The sequence below is a fragment of the Myotis myotis genome, unplaced genomic scaffold (assembly GCF_014108235.1).
Source record: "Myotis myotis isolate mMyoMyo1 unplaced genomic scaffold, mMyoMyo1.p scaffold_m19_p_25, whole genome shotgun sequence".
Lineage (NCBI taxonomy): Eukaryota > Metazoa > Chordata > Mammalia > Chiroptera > Vespertilionidae > Myotis > Myotis myotis.
The window spans coordinates 412,845-430,194 of NW_023416330.1; the positions used below are offsets into that span (position 1 = coordinate 412,845).

General features: G+C 45.7%; 1 protein-coding gene across 14 annotated transcripts in view; it reads right to left on the bottom strand.

Annotated features, from left to right (window-relative positions):
• UBE3C (ubiquitin protein ligase E3C) overlaps positions 1-17,350 on the bottom strand; it is a 112,803-nt gene that overhangs the window by 69,763 nt on the left and 25,690 nt on the right. For 12 of the 14 annotated variants that reach the window (XM_036356250.1, XM_036356246.1, XM_036356251.1 and 9 more), the window contains 5 exons: positions 13,186-13,343; positions 8,880-9,033; positions 8,244-8,461; positions 7,648-7,802; positions 4,982-5,169 (listed from right to left, as the gene is read on the bottom strand). In XM_036356250.1, coding sequence (XP_036212143.1) covers positions 4,982-5,169; positions 7,648-7,802; positions 8,244-8,461; positions 8,880-9,033; positions 13,186-13,343 — 873 coding nt within the window. The remainder of the gene's footprint in view (positions 1-4,981; positions 5,170-7,647; positions 7,803-8,243; positions 8,462-8,879; positions 9,034-13,185; positions 13,344-17,350) is intronic. The other 2 variants (XM_036356256.1, XM_036356253.1) reach the window with 1 other exon arrangement.

Consider the following 17,350-nt stretch of genomic DNA (forward strand, 5'->3'; position numbering starts at 1 on the left):
TGGCATGTGCAGGGGTGTGAGGACAGGCCCTGTGACCCAGGCAGGGAGAGATTGGTTAGTCCTGGCATGTGCAGGGGTGTGAGGACAGGTCCTGTGACCCAGGCTGGGAGAGACTGGTTAGTCCTGGCATGTGCAGGGGTGTGAGGACAGGCCCTGTGACCCAGGCAGGGAGAGATTGGTTAGTCCTGGCATGTGCAGGGGTGTGAGGACAGGCCCTGTGACCCAGGCAGGGAGAGATTGGTTAGTCCTGGCATGTGCAGGGGGGTGAGGACAGGACCTGTGACCCAGGCTGGGAGAGACTGGTTAGTTCTGGCATGTGCAGGGGTGTGAGGACAGGCCCTGTGACCCAGGCAGGGAGAGACTGGTTAGTCCTGGCATGTGCAGGGGTGTGAGGACAGGTCCTGTGACCCAGGCTGGGAGAGATTGGTTAGTCCTGGCATGTGCAGGGGTGTGAGGACAGGCCCTGTGACCCAGGCTGGGAGAGACTGGTTAGTTCTGGCATGTGCAGGGGTGTGAGGACAGGCCCTGTGACCCAGGCAGGGAGAGATTGGTTAGTCCTGGCATGTGCAGGGGTGTGAGGACAGGTCCTGTGACCCAGGCTGGGAGAGACTGGTTAGTCCTGGCATGTGCAGGGGTGTGAGGACAGGCCCTGTGACCCAGGCTGGGAGAGACTGGTTAGTCCTGGCATGTGCAGGGGTGTGAGGACAGGTCCTGTGACCCAGGCTGGGAGAGACTGGTTAGTCCTGGCATGTGCAGGGGTGTGAGGACAGGCCCTGTGACCCAGGCAGGGAGAGATTGGTTAGTCCTGGCATGTGCAGGGGTGTGAGGACAGGTCCTGTGACCCAGGCTGGGAGAGACTGGTTAGTCCTGGCATGTGCAGGGTCTGAGGACAGGCCCTAGTAGCAGCTTAGAGGAGTCTAAGCCCAAAGGGGGAGGAAGCCACATGTGAGAGAGAGATCACCCAGAGAAGGAAACACTGACACAGAGACAAAGGTTGCCTGCAGAGGAGCCGTGGAGGAGCAGCCAAGGGGTCGAGGAGAACCTCATGAGAATGGGGTCTGTGGGGGTGACAGGTGCAAGGGGTCAGGAGGGCCAACATCATGGAGTGTGGGGGACCATGGAGTAATGGCTGGGTGCTGGGACTGTTGGCAGCCTGTGGGGCATCTCCACAAGCTAGGTGTCCAGGTGAGAAAAGAAAGACAGAGTAGCCAAAACCGGTTTGGCTCAGTGGATGGAGCGTCGGCCTGCGGACTGAAGGGTCCCAGGTTCGATTCCGGTCAAGGGCATGTACCTGGGTTGCGGGCATATCCCCAGTGGGGGATGTGCAGGAGGCAGCTGATCGATGTTTCTCTCTCATCGATGTTTCTAGCTCTCTATCTCTCTCCCTTCCTTTCTGTAAAAAATCAATAAAATATATTAAAAAAAAAAAAGAAAAAAAAGAAAGACAGAGCAGTGTGAACAGGGACAGACACAGTCCCCCTTTCCCCTTTCTGACACAGAAAGCAGGCTACTGTTCCCAAGGTCCGGATCTCCCTTTCTTTTACTTAAACACACACCTTGGAAACTGTTCCATATATATATGTATATAAACATATTTTTAAATTTCTTAATCCTAACCTGAGGATACTTTTTCCACTGATTATTAGAGCATGCAAGGGAGGGGGAGAGACACAGAGAAACTGATGTGAGAGACACATGGATTGGTTGCCTCCTGCATGTGGCCCGACCAGGGTCCAGGATTAAGCCTACAACCGAGGTATGTGCCCTTGACCGGAAATGAACCTGCAACCTTTTAGTCCAAGGGCCAACACTCTAACCACTGGGTCAAACCAGCAAAGGCCACTGATGTGTTGTGTTGTATTTTTTTAAAGAGAGAGTGGGAGAGAGGAGGGTTGGAAAGAAAGAGAGAGAGAGAGAGAAACATCGCCACGAGAGACAAATTGATTGGTTGCTTCCTGCGCACACCCAACCAGGGCGGGGGCTTGAGCACACAACCCTTCAATGCATACTCTAATCACTGAGTACACTGGCCTGGGCTGTTCCACACTTCCTCATACAGCCTAACAATCAGTGTTAAACAGAGATTAAAACTGTAAATCCCAACCCTGGAAATAGAGGGATAGAAGTGAGCCTGAAAGGACACAAGAGTGAGTTATGTGCCTGGGAATCTACTAACCCTGATTTAAACACTTTTTTTTTTTTTTTAAGTATTGTTATTGAGTTTTTAAGGAGGAAGGGAGAGGGATAGAGAGATAGAAACATCAATGATGAGAGAGAATCATTGATCGGCTGCCTCCTGCACGCCCCACTAGGGATCGAGCCCACAACCCGGGCATATGCCCTGACCGGGACTTGAATTGTGACCTCCTGGTTCATAGGTCGATGCTCAAACACTGAGCCACACTGGCCAGGCTAAACATCTTTTAAAAGAGTTGACCCTGGCCATGGTGGCTCAGTTGGTTGGAGTGTCATCCCATACACTAAAAGGTCTCAGGTTCATTCTCGGTTAGGGCACATTCCTAGCTTGCGGGTTTGGTCCCTGGTTGGGGTTCATACAAGAAGCAACTGGTCGATGTTTCTCCCTCTCTTTCCCTCGTCCTCTCTCTAAATCAATAAACATATCCTTGGGTGAGGATTTTTTTTTAGAAGTTGAAAGCAGCTCTTTTCCTCCCTGGCTGCTTGAAGATCAACCTTCATCATGAATGACACGGTAACCATCTGGACCAGGAAGTTCATGACCAACAGACTACTTCAGCAGAAGCAAATGGTCATTGATGTCCTTCACCCTGGGAAGGCAACAGAACCCAAGACAGAAATTCAGGAAAAACTAGACAAAATGTATAAGACCACACCTGATGTCATCTTTGTGTTTGGATTCAGAACCCACTTTGGTGGTGGCAAGACTGCTGGCTTTGGCATGATTTATGACTCCTTGGATTACGCAGAGAAAAATGAACCCACAGACTTGCAAGACATGGCCTATATGAGAAGAAGAAGACCTCAAGAAAACAGAGAAAGGAACGCAAGAACAGAATGAAGAAAGTCAGGGGGACTGCAAAGGCCAATGTTGGTGCTGGCAAAAAGTGAGCTGGAGCTTGAACTACAGAAGGAGTAAAGAGTCTTCGGTGACTTTATCTGTGATGGTTGTGCAGATTTTTCATGAGAGGATTAATAAACTATAAACTTTTGTGTGTAAATAAATAAATAAATAAATAAAAGTTGAAAGCAGTTAAAATCTACAGCCATTAAGGTAAGCCTATTTGCTCTTTCATGAGCTATGAAAAACATTCTAAATACTTAAAGCCAAATATAGTTAAGCCATCCATAGGTTCCTGGAGCAGTTTCTTGGAGGAAACAGGTGCTGTACTTGTAAACCAGGACCACACATAAGCCCACAGGCAGGAGGCTCACTCTGGACCCAGAGCCAGTCACCCCTGCCTGCACCGGTGGACTTTGTGCTACAAAAAAACACAAGTGACGCTCAGCGCCTGCCCTCAGATCTCACATCCGGCTCTAACGCAATTAGCCCTGGGAGCTAATCACCTAATGGAGGACCACAGCCTCCTGGCGTCAGACTCCCTCTGCAGTAATAAACGCCAGCCAGCTAAGACAGCACCTAGTTAGCTGGCCACATCAGTGTTTACATGGCAACTTCTGCAGCCGATGTCCCTGCACACACTCCACTCCAAAGATGCTTTCCTCACCGCGGCAGCAGCTCTTTTCACAGTGTAGGTGAGCACTTTATAAAGGTGACATACATCACCTGACACCAGCCCAGGACCCTTGCAGGTCACCTGGAACCTGTCCCTCACTTCCTAGATTTGCACATATTTTTGCACTGTATTGCATTAAATAATTTTCTGTTAAGTCCCTAAGAAACTGCTAAACTGTCCCTTAAAATGGAGGGGGGAGGGGGAAAATAGTTCAAGACTACTGTCAGTTATCTTAGCACAAGTTAGCTATTTTAATTTGTATGCTTTGTTCCTCTCAAAAGTTTTATTTCAGCCCTAGCCGGCTTGGCTCAGTGGATAGAGCGTCAGCCTGCAGACTGAAGGGTCCCAGGTTTGATTCCAGCCAACGGCACATGCCTGGGTTGCGGGCTCAATCTCCAGTGGGGTGCATGCAGGAGGCAGCCAATCAATGATTCTCTCGCATCATTGATGTTTCTCTCTCTCTCCTTCTCCCTTCCTCTCTCTGAAACCAATAAAGAAATATATTTTTTTAAAAAAGTTTTATTTCAAAGTTTTGAAAACCAAAAATCTCAAAATGCCAGAATAAACTGTCAAGGCAACCTGATAAAAAGAGTAGATGAAAAAGCTGAAAAAGATGTCATATATTACGTCTATAACTGCAGGCATGAGCCCAACTTTAAAGTGATGTCTCTCTTATCAATGGTTCTCTTTCCCTTTCCCTTCCTTTCTCTCTAAAATCAATTAAAAAAAAGATTAAGCCAAAACCGGTTTGGCTTGGTGGATAGAGCGTCGGCCTGCGGACTCAAGGGTCGCAGGTTCGATTCCAGTCAAGGGCATGTACCTTGGTTGCGGGCACATCCCCAGTGGGAGGTGTGTAGGAGGCAGCTGGTTGATGTTTCTCTCTCGTCGATGTTTCTAACTCTCCCTTTCCCTTCCTCTCTGTAAAAAATCAATAAAAATATATTAATAAAAAAGATTAAAAAAACAACACAGCAACATATTAAAATGGGTGGCTAGGACTGTACTCCCCTTTCATATGATAGAAAAATGATTTCATCTGTGAACATGTTCCAGGACACCTCAGAGCCTCACAGGACAAGAAAAGGACTCAAACAGTCCTAACTGGTTTAGAAAAGAAAACTGGCTTTCATGTTCCATGCAATGCTGCGACAGTAGACTATCCTGAACCACATGCTACAGGAAAACAGCGATGGATCAGCAGACTCAGGCCAAGCAGAGACAGGACGGGAACTGCAGAGCTCATCAGGGCCTGCACCAAGCGCACGTGCCTGACTCGGGGCACCATCATCCGCTGCTGCACCATGAGCGTGTGGCAGATGCAGGCCATCAGCGTGAAGGCCTCCTCGCTGGCCGAGTCCCTCCACACCAGGTTGAGCAGCGTGTTGGTCTGCTGCTTCGTGTCCAGCTTTTTGAGACACTCCTCTGTTATGTATGGTAACGACAGCCTCCCGTCCGCCTGAAACACACCCGAAGTGACTCCACGTTAGTGATGCACCACGAGAACTCACCTCTACACGACAGACACACAGGAAATCTCACTTTCGTCCAAGTCAAAGTATAAGGCAGGCAGTATCCAAAATTACCCAATCACAATGAACACACCAAGATCTCTATCATGTATCCATTAAAGGAATCTGAACACCCATAGTCACATCTGTATTAGGGACCAATTTTAACCAGCATAACAACAGCACAGGAACTGTGACTATCCAGTGTTGCCTACTGATGTGACAGTATTTTCAGTATTACATTTCAAGAGAAATTCATTCGCCTGGCTGGTGTGGAGCAGTAGTTGAGCATCAACCCATGAACCAGGAGGTTGCGGTTCAATTCCTGGTCAGGGCACAGACCCAGATTTTGGGCTTGGTCCCCAGTATGGGGTGTGCAGGAGGCAGCCAATCGATTATTCTCTCTAATCATTGATGTTTCTCTCTTCCTCTCTCTGAAAATCAATTTTAAAAAATTTAGAAAAAGCATTTCATATGTTTAGATTGCATTGTACTAAGCACATACCTGTGAAAATATATTGATAGAATTTCTATTTTAAATTATTTGAGAGATCAGCTTAAGCAAAACAGAATATTAAAGAACTTATTTAAAAGAATGAAATAAAATACATAAATCTATTCTTTTATATCTTGATTTCTCTAAAAGATCTGATTCACTGAATAAAACCTGAGCTAATGCTCTGCACAGTTACCAAATTGGGGTATTAACCAAAGATGTACACATACTTTATATATATGTGTGTGTGTGTGTGTGTATGTGTGTGTGTGTGTGTGTGTGTGTGTGTGTGTGTGTGTGTGTGTATATATACCTATATAAATATAAGCATATACGGGGTGACCCCAAAAATAGACACATACTTTAACAGCTGATAGCTCAACTGATGTTTCTTTATTTTCATATTTAACCTACTGGAATGAATAGTTATTCAAACTGTACATACATTTTTTGGGACACCCTGTATATATAAAAGATTAGGCATTGTTGACTGTATTGTTTGAAAGCTTGGATGGATATGCTAGTAACTTATAATAATCTACCTAATAAAACATTATTTTAGAGATAAAAGTAATACATTCTACCTGCTCTTTAAATAAGATGTACCTAATAAAAATGATAGAACAAGAGTGCTGTATCAGTGCTACTGTTCTGTGTGGGCATTTTAAAAGCACACTCCCACAGATGTAACACCGCACACTGCACTTGGTGAGTGTCAGACGTGTAAGCACAAGCGGCAAGTCTGTTGCTCTGTCTGTGCACAGTGAGGAGGGGCTCTCCACCAATATGCCACAGCCTCTTCCTCACGGGGATACAAAGTACTTTGCACGTAAATAAAATGATAGTTTCCGGGATTCTCCAGAAGGTCATTAAGTATTAAAAAACTGTCGTCTAAAAATAAGTTTATCTACAGCATCTACAGGATCCCAATTCATTTTGGACCACACAACAAAGTTCATTTTGGGGTGCAGAGTTTTGAGTCTGGACAGATGCCCCTCGTACTGTGCCCTCCCCGGCGGGAAGCCCAGTGACTGAGACGGTTCTCATCTATGCCCTGACCCACCCTCCCCGTACCCTTCCTGAGATTAGGCTTCATAGTAACCTAACAGGAAAAGATGCAAAGCCTACTAGAGCCATACCTCAAGCATTTCAAGTGTGTAATTAGGAGAAAAAGAGGTCGGTGGCAAACATATCATAGTAAGACACAAATTATGTGTATGTAATGTATAGCTTTTTATCCCTTGAAAATACATAGTAAACAGTGCTGGGTAAGAAATGGGAGGTAAGTGTGACAATGAAGTTAAAGTTCATTTTAGGGTAAATTATCACATTTATTATCTATAAAGTTGGCAGAAATGGCCAAGACATTGATTGGTGTTCACCAGATAGGGTAAGAAGAAACATAACCTTTCCCCTCAGAGGGGCTGGGGATTAGGGGACAGAGAACGATGCTAATGTCAGGGTTTCTTTCTGGAAGGAGGAAATGTTCTAGAAGCGGTCATGGTGAGGGCTGCCCAGCACTGCTACTACACGGAAGGAAACATGCACTCAACTGTACATCACTTCAAAGGGTGAATATTATGGAAAAGTGCATCTCAAAAAAGCTGTTATTAAAAATTCGTATAAAAACAGACAAGTGCCTGGCACCCAGCACGTGTACCTCCTGAGCACACCCTCTCGCCCAACCATTTCACCTCTGGCAATAATGAAATTCACATGCAGCCCAACCCTACTGGGCACAGACTCCGAGCAGAGCCCCGCAGCCATGAGGCCTGTTCGTGGACTTCTAACCCAGGACTGCCACGTCTGGGAAAGGAGTGCGATGCCGTGGAGGCGAGGGACTTGACCTGGACAGTCTGAGTGCTTCATGCACACACGCCCTCATGGACCGAGCGAAAGAACTTTGTAGCCCACGGCCCGCAATGCTCACCGGCGTGCTCCTCCGCTGGTCGCCCTCCGCACCCTCCTCTTCTGAGTCGCTGCCGGAGTCCTGGCAGCTGGCCCCGGCAGGTGCGACGGGTAACTGCGCAAGGAAGGCCTGGAGCACTCGCAGGTACACCAGCAGGCCGTCCTCGGAGAGGGTCCCTTTGAGACAGTCCGGGAACAGTGAATTAACGCGGAGCCGAAAGAAACTGGAAACCAGGTATCCCTTTTCTTACGCTCCGCGAGGCGTGGCTAACCAGAACCTCCTGAAATACTAACATTCATGGGCAGAAGTTTGTAGAGAGGAAGGTGCTATAATCTAGAACATTACAAGTTTAGCACACAGGGAGCTACCGCAAAAGCACACGCTTCCCGACAAGACCTGACACCAACGATCCTGGTAACCCGTGTGCCTTACAAGTGTGGACCCTGCCGACCGGGCCGTGCCGGCACTTCCCCCGACACTGTGCAGGGCAGCCCTGGGCACGTGCACCTTCCAGGGAGTTCCCACCGCAGCGGCCACAGCGCCCTGCGCCGCCCTCCTGGCCCACCCGCCGGCACTGCCCACGCAAGCGCGCGGGTAAACGGAGCTGCGCTTCATACCCAGGTAATTTTCACCGACGGTGAGGACAAAGTAGAAGAGCCAGGGTGCCTGCCCACGGGCCCTGGCGCCGCTCTCCGCCGACAGCAGCGCGTCCAGGAAGGGCTCAAAGGGGAAGGCGGCCTGGGTGTCCGCCAGCGCGGGAATGACGAAGTGAAAGATCTGGTCTGTGAAAGGGGCCGCCAAACACTCCTCCGTGAAGGCCGCGAACACTTGCTGCCTACAAAGGAAAAATGTGCGCTTTTTAATAAAATCGCAGCACGCTGCTCATAAAATCCAGGGTTACAGCTAACCGAGGGTCAATTCCAAACCAGCCTGCTGTTACTCTAAGCCAAGCACTCTAGGCCCAGCGGACCGTCTGCGTGAACTCCACGCGGTGTCTCCCTGTTCAGGAAACGCTGCCACAACTTTGTACCTCTGGCAGCTTCCAGAAAGCGGGAAAATAACCAGGTCTTCAGAACGATCAATTCACGTTAGGGTCCAGGCCAGAGAGAAGTACATTTTTCTTTAAACTGAGTCACATTAGTAAAGTAAAAATCTGACTTTCAAGTCTATTATTCAAGATAGCACCCTGTGTCAAAGTTACAGTTAGACACAGATCTTGTGAAATCACGAAATAAAAACGATCCCGTTCTTACCTGGCGCCCTCCGGACAGGAGTTGTAAGTAAAGTGCAATGGTTTTAGGACATTCTCTAACAAAACTTTTGCTATAGGAACTCGAGATAAATCAGAATACTCAATACTTGATGGAAGCTTGCTGTTAATTAACAAATAGAGAGATCTATAATACCCTAAAAAAAAAGGAAAAACACATATTTAAAATGTGGTGCTTTTTCTTCTATGAGGAAAACAACATGTCAGTTTTTAAATGCTTTTTACAAAACTCTAATCAGTCCAAATTTTAGTGAATTCTTCAACATTACGGAAAACATTATAAACAAGTACGTAAGTTTCTGAAATGATATAAACTCCATGCACTGTTGATTGTCCAGCATCAACGATGGTCAACCCATCCATCAGGTAGCCTCCACCCATCAGAAGCAAATCCAAGACATGACCGTGTCCATGTGCTGCCAAAGATGAGGACTTTATTTTTCTTAAAAATACCATGATCACAGCTAAAATGAATTCACAGCAATTCTTTAATATGAAAAATAGCCAGTGTTCAAGTCTCATGCTATAAAGTTCATTTAACTAGTTTGCTTGAATCAGGATCCAAGTAAGGGCCATATACTGGGATTTAAAAAATTTGTCTCTTACGCATCCTCCAGGTAGTTTTGTGGGTTTTTTAAATATAAATTTATTTTATTGTTAAGCCTTACAGGTGTCCCCATTTCCCCCTTTACCCATCTTCTACCCCATTCCAGGCCTTCACCTATCTGCTGTCTGTGTCCATGGGCTATGACCAGTTTGTACTCCTAAATCCCTTCACCTCCTTCACCCACCTCTCCACCCCCCTTCAATTTGGCACCTGTCAAAATGATCAGTTTCTATGAGTCTGTTTCTATTGTGTGTGTGTGTGTGTGTGTGTGTGTGTGTGTGTGTGTATATATATATATATATATAAAAATATAGATTCTTCTTTCTTCTCCTTCTCCTTCTTAAGAATACCCTTCAACATTTCATGTAATACTGGTTGGTGGTGATGACTCCTTTAGCTTTTTCTTGTCTGTGAAGCTCTTTATCTGACCTTCAATTCTGAATGATAGCTTTGCTGGGTAAAGTAATCTTGGTTGTAGGTCCTTGCTTTTCATCACTTTGAGTATTTCTTGCCACTCCCTTCTGGCCTGCAAAGTTTCTGTTGAGAAGTCAGCTGATAGTCGTATGGGTACTTCCTTGTAGGTAACTGACTGTTTTTCTCTTGCTGCTTTTAAGGTTCTCTCTTTGTCTTTTGCTCTTGGCATTTTAATTATGATGTGCCGTGGTGTGGGCCTCTTTGGGTTCATCTTGTTTGGTACTCTGTGCTTCCTAGACTGGTATGGCAATTTTTTTCACCAGGTAAGGGAAGGTTTCTGTCATTATTTTTTCAAATAGGTTTCCAATATCTTGCTCTCCCTCTTCTTCAGGCACCCCCATGAGGCGCTTGATTGTTCCAGAGGCTCCTTACACTATCTTCGTATTTTTGGATTCTTTTTTCTTTTTGCTCTTCTGATTAGGTATTCTTTGCTTCCTTATATTCCAAATTCTTGATTTGATTCTTGAAGTCCTCTACTCTACTATTAATTCCCTATAAATTATTCTTTATTTCAGTTAGTACAGCCTTCATTTCTGGCTGCTATCCTTTTTTAGGATGTTGATGTACTCACTAAATCCTTAAAGCTCTCATTAAGATCTTTGAGCGTCCTTATAACTATTGTTTTGAACTCTGTATCTGGTAGTTTTCTTGCTTCCATTTCATTTAGTTTTTTTTGAGATTTCTCATCTTCTTTCATTTGTGACATTTTCTTTGGACTCTGTATTCTGGCTGTCTCCCTGGGTTTGTTTCTATGTATTAAGAAGATCTGCTCTGTCTCCTGGGCTAGGTATCCTGTAGGATCCAGTGGCTCAGTCCCCCAGTTACCAGAGATGGGAGCTCTAGGCGCACCGGTGTGAGCTGTGTGCACCATCCTGTTGTAGTTGAGCCTTGGGTGATGTTGGCATCGAGAGGAATTGACCCCCAGGCCACTTTGCTGTAAGGAACAGCTGCAACTGTAACGTAAGAGCTGCTGTGCAAGAGCCACCCCTGTGGAGCAGGACTTGCTTCAGTGGGGTGCTGGTGCTCACTGAGTCTTCACTTGGCGTGTGTCACTTGTGGAGGTGGTAGGCTTGTAATCTGGTGTGGTTGAAGCTGTCCACTGGGTGTACTGATTCTCAGGCCTCCCACGAGGTGCAAAATCAGCCTCTGCCTGTGCCCTGCACAGGGCCACCCAGCAAGAGCTGCAAGGCAACCTGCAGATGGCTGCTACTTGTGTTGGGCTTGAAGGTGCCCAGGAGAGACCAAGCTATGAATCAGAGTGGGCTGCCGCTAGTGCCATGCCTACAGGCTCTTATTGAGAGGTACGGGGCACGCTGAGGCCAGCTCCTGCTTATTTGAGAGGTTTTAGGAAAGTTCAAAGCATGAGGCAAGGGAGACCAGGCGTATGGAAAAGCCACTGGAGCCTGGCCAGTGTGGCCCAGTGGTTATGTGGTGACACATGAACCAAGAGGTCATTGGTTCAATTCCCAGTCAGGGAATAATGCTGGGGTTGTGGGCTTAATCCCCACTTGGGGGCATGCAGGAGGCAGCCAATTAATGATGTTTCTCTCTCATTGATATTTCCCTCCCTCTCTCTCTCCCTACTCTCCCTTCCTCTGAAAAAAAAAAAAGTGTTCCTATCTTTCTATCCCTCTCCAATCCTCTCTAAAATCAAAAAAAAAAACGAAAAGCCAATGGAATTTACTTAGATGAGCCTGCAAGTAGTGGGGGGGTGGGGGCGGAGGGCGGGGTTTTGGAGCATCACCAGCACAGGGTGAACAGTGTGGGCCAGGCTGATGGAGGTTCAGATAAGGTGCCTGTCCCTCTGCAGTGTGGCAGGGAGGGCTCAGCAGAGGAACACCTGGGAAACAGCCATTGCTGGCTTTGCCCCTGAAAACAGTTGGACCCAGATGTGCACTCAAGTCATGAACACCAAGCAACGACCACTCGGTGCTCCGTCGCCAGACCCCCTTTGTTAACCACCTCACAGACAGTGGTGACCAGTGAAACGCGACTGCTAAGATTTCATAGAATAATGTCAGAAAGTAATTTACCAAAACAGCTGAAGAAAGGCTATGGTACAAAGAAGCTAGAAGCAGCAGCTTCAGTGCATGATTTTGAAGCATTTCCCATTTCTAGACACATTCCAAACTAATGCGTATTTTAGTTTTCATTATATTTTTAGAAAACAAGAAAAGTAAAAATTCTAATTAAATGATTATTCTTAAATATACTAGATACACCAATGAAAACAATGGACCATTTCTGATTATCACTAATTTGTTTTTTAAAAGATCAAATTCCATCAATTTCAATTTACCTTTTAACTAATTCCCTAATCTTATAGCAAACTAAGAAGGGTGTCTTTTTTAAAAAAAAAAAAAAAACCTAAGCCAAACAGTAAGGCTGAGATGTATAAGACTTTAAATTAATTTTTACAGTTTTAACATCAGGATTAAATTAGCTAGATTTAATCCAGATTAGTCCATCACTTCAAGCAAACAAAAGCAAACTTACTTATGCTTTATCAGCAAGAACTACTTTCCAGAACTTATAATACATATTTTTAATGCTAACTAATACGCTGGAGTCCATGTCCTGAAGTATTTGACTTTCTACCTGAGGAAACACTGGGAATCCGATTTTTAAATTGCTTTATTTTATACTATTTAATTTGATCATAAACCTTGTAAAATCATATGCATTTCATAGTCTTTCTCCAAATGATGTCACTGATGTGTCCCCAGGGCCATCCTCTTCAGAGCATCAGTGCACAAAGCTGTCCCAGCAGGCTGGGAAGAAAATAAAAGACACCACATGTCTTCCTCTCCTCTATGAACTAAGGTGGTGCCTCAAGACCGTGTCGCAGTGGGACAGGTCCCGCTGGCAGATCTGCCCGTCCCAGTGCAGCACGGCCATGGAGGGCTGGCCACTGCACCGCAGACAGCGTGTGACCAGTGTGCCCAGGAGGACGGCTGGCAGCAGACGTACACTATCTTGCTTCACTTACAAGCGAAGGGAAAATGCAAGTGAAGAGACTGAACACATTTCCAAATGTTAGGTTGGGTGGAGACAGGGCAGATGTCAGGATGTGCAACCACCAGCACATGCTCCCTCAACTGTGCATGCTGCTTCTGTGCCAAGTCCCAGGCGATGCTCAAAGAAAGTGTGCTCACCTCACCCAAGGCCAGCCCCAGCTCAGCCCAGCTTGGACCCGCCCACCACTTACCATTCTGAATCATGTAGTGCAAAACTTGCTCAATTACTGACACCACATAGCTAGCATCTTGTAAAACAGGTAAGTAAGTCTTCTCGGATGAAAACACCTCAAGCATTCTCATTGGAAGTGCAACATTCAAACTGTCATCATTACAGTTTTGCAATAACCTGTAAAAAGGAAAAAAGGGATTCACATACTTATTTGATAGCACACATCGCCGTTTTCTCAGGTTGGTGCTCGAGCCACTCTGCTCTCCTACCGGAATGTCCTTGGAAGAGGCCGACCCAGGAAAATAAGCAAATTTTCTGTCATTCACACTTTTTTTTGAATCCTTATTACGTGCCAAACAGTATGTTACAGTATGGGCTTACAGAGATGAAAAGTGCACCACCACTAAGAGACAGGCAGGAAAGAGTGCGGACCACAAACGCAGCGTACGAACTGCTGTGGTCCATGAACTGCAGCTAATGCAACGCAGCGAGGGCCTCTTCTCTTTAAAGGGCCTGTTATCTCCTTCAAAGACGTCAAGACTTTCCATCCTTGCAATGTCCACTCCGCAGAAAAGTTAACCTATATTCTGGCCCTAAGTCATCTATTATTATTATTTTTAAATATATTTTATTGATTTTTTACAGAGAGGAAGGGAGCGTACACTGACCATCAAGGGGCAGCTCCTGCGTTGAATGTCTGTCCTCTGGTGGTCAGTGCGCATCATAGCAACCAGTTGTTCTGCCATTCGGTCAATTTGCATATTAGGGTTTTATTATATAAGACTTGAGGCCCGGTGCACAAAATTTGTGCACGGGGGCGGGGGGGGGGGTCCCCTCATCCCCGCCTGCACCCTCTGCAATTTGGGACCCCTACACCTTTTTCTTATCTAGCTAACCTCTTCACATTTAAAAAAATTAACTGCAATACCACCTACTCTAGGAAATCCTCTTTGAACAAATCTCTTTACAATCTGTATTAAGTATTTTATAGTATATCATTCTTTTTCTTTAACAGCAGCTTAGAGTGGATGCAATGTGCTTCTCATTCTTGCATCTGATTTTTTTCTTCTTGCTCTTGTAATAGCAAAGCTTATCCAATTTACATTTGCCCTTCAAGGGCTTATATTTGGTTCAGTTTCTAGTTGGCTCCCTGCTTTTTTTTTTAAGCAATAAATTTGGGTTGTGATAGTAAGCCTTACTTATAATCAAGCCTGTAGGTCTCCCTATCTGAATATTTCTATAATACCTATCACTTTAGCATACCAGGGATTGTGCTGATTTATAGAAAATAACAATAAATGTCACCTGATCATTTGCTCTTCTAGTAATATTTTATAGCAAGCTGTATTATTCCAGTAACTTAACTATTACAAAACTGAGGTGTGCAGAAATAATTCACATTGAACAATAAAGAATGACTCAAATATCAAAGCATAGTACAGTTAGGGCCTCCCCTTGTCCTGTGCCTCAGATATCATAGCATATTACACAGTTCACATGGAACTCAGTTTCCTTTAAAATAAGAAGGGATCCCATACTCATGAAGCAGCTACTTCCACACACATTTTTTTTATTTAATTCACAGCACATCCTCTTTGTACTAATTGTTGGAAAATCACCATAGCAATTGCCTCTGTTCTTCTCTGTATTGTTGCCTTACATTCTGATGTCATTACTGCGCTTTTATCATCCACTCGCTCTAATAAGATTGTTAATTACTTAAGGGCAAAGATCATGACCTGAGCTTGTGTGTTCCCTGTCATGGTGCCTAGATAAATATTCAAATGCCATCCAGTCCAAATGACTGTGATGAGAGAGGCCACCGTTGCTGGAGACCTCTGATTTTGATTTAAGGGGCCTCACCTGTTCTGCACCTTTACAGAGAAGTAGTGGCTGAGGGAATTTGAGAAAACCCAGACAGAATTCTCCTCCTAAAAGATTTTGCTAAGCTGGCGTCCGGGAACGCCGGGCATTTGTCCAATTAAAACCCGGACACATAACAATAACAAAGGCACTGGTCTCCTACTGCTAATGCCTAGAGATCAAACCCCAGCCTGCAGGAACTCGGCCCTGCAGTCAGCACCTGGCGCTGGGTGGACCTGGGCTGGTGCTCCTAACTCTGGGGAGAGGGAGTCTTCCCGTGGCTGCAGGCTAGAGGTCCCAGACTCGGCGCCACCCACCCAAACAGGTCCATAGCACAGACTGGTCAGAAGGGCTTCTTCGCCTGGGATCGTGGGGAGGCGTGCCTGTCCTGTTCGCCCACGATCGATCGTGGGGAGGCCTGTTCTGTTCACCCTGCGAGCAATTACAGGGAGGCCTGTTCTGTTTGCCTGGGTATCCATCGTGGGGAGGGCTGTTCTGTTCGCATGGGGAGGCCTGTTCTGTTCACCCTGCGATTGTTCGCGGGGTGGCCTGTTCTGTTCGCCCGGCTATCGATGAGGGGAAGCCTGGCCTGTTCGCCCTGTGATGGGCGCTGGGCTGGGCGGCGTGGACCCGGGCTGCTGCTTGGTGCATTCGCAAGCAGCCACCGGGCAGGAACATCCGCTTGGCGCCTGCGCCCATAGGCCCAGAGGCGTTCTGGGACCCCAGCTGTTCAGGGCCTATGTGCGGGTCTACAGGCCAGGAGTGGCCTGGGTCCCAAGGATGTTCCCAGGACCCAGGCCGCTCAGCACCTGTGTATGCAAATTAACCCACCATCTTTGTTGGGTTAATTTGCATACTCTCCTGATTGGCTGGTGAGCATAGCGGAGGGACGGTCAATTTGCATGTTTCTCTTTTATTATATAGGAGGATTCTTTCAACTACTGTGGGTGTTAGAAATTTTTCAAAACAAAAAGTTGGAAAGGAGAAATTATATTTTGATACATCATCTATTGAAATTACTTTCTAAATGATTATCTTTCAAAAGCATGTTAGGCCCTGGCTGGTTTGGCTCACTGGTTGGAGTGTCAGCCCGTGGACCGAAGGGTCTGGGTTCAGTCAGGTATGGCATATTTTCAAACTTCTTGTGGCACACCGGTTGAAAATCGCTGCTCTAGAGTATGGTGCATATAATGTATTTTTCAAAGTAAAAGTTTCCAAAAAACACAAGGCATTAGGAAAAAAAATGGAAATTCTTGGGATTTGTGGTCCTCTGGGTTCTCTCGCTTTTATGAGGTTCTCTACTTTTTGGATCAGCTAAATATTTTGGGAAAGTATGTTAACCCCTAGAGTGCCAGGGAGCGCGATCGCGCTCCTCCTGTCTTTTGCCAAAAGTGCCGGGAGCGCTATCAAAGCTTCGAAATGGCGTCCAGTTCTAAATCTGCTTTTATTAGTGATGATGATATTGCTAAATATGTCAATGTAGTAAAGGTTTCCTTAAGTTTTTGAACATGTAACCTCATTTACTTGTGATTCATAATTTTTTCCTACCCTAAACTGCTGTAAAATCAGCAAAAATGCCTTGGCAATTTTAGCATAGTTCCTAGGATATTGGTTGGCACTCAAAGGGTTAATGAGGCCTAGTTCTGAGAGGAATCCTAAACAAGCTTTTCTAATGCAGCCTCTAGAAAATTAACTGAAATTGTATCTAGGCTCAGAATCATTTGAAACTTCTGCTACTGCAGATACAGCAATTGTATAAAGATGGCGAAAATACTAACTTGCTCTTTCACTTAGGTACTAACAGTTCACATTACTTAAACATGTGATGATGTAGACTGAATCCAAGCAAGTCATGGGAATGGCTTACTTCAGGTTCATGCATAAGTCACACTGAGAGCCTGGCAAAAGGCTGACTTCAAAGTCAGAGGCCCTGGGAGAGCAGAACTGTTCTCACCACAGGAGGCCTCGCTATTGGCCAATCCATTCCCTAGTAACCAGGTGTGGGAATGATGCCAGACGCCAGATACTCAAGGCCTTGTTGATAGTACGCTGGATGGCCAAGGCCACTCTAAACATGGGAATCTGAATGAGAATGCTCAAGACTAAGATACCATTTTCAGGTGCAAGGCCACAGCGATCTCACGGTACTGTGCCCTTCTATAACCCAAATGATGGATGTAACTACTGGAACGAGGCCTCTTTTGTCTAAGTAGCATTAAAGTACTAGTGGCCCGGTGAACAGATTCATGCACATTGAAAGGAAATTAATTAGAATATTTAAATATTGCTATTCGCCATTTCTCTATAATAGAAGTGTCAAC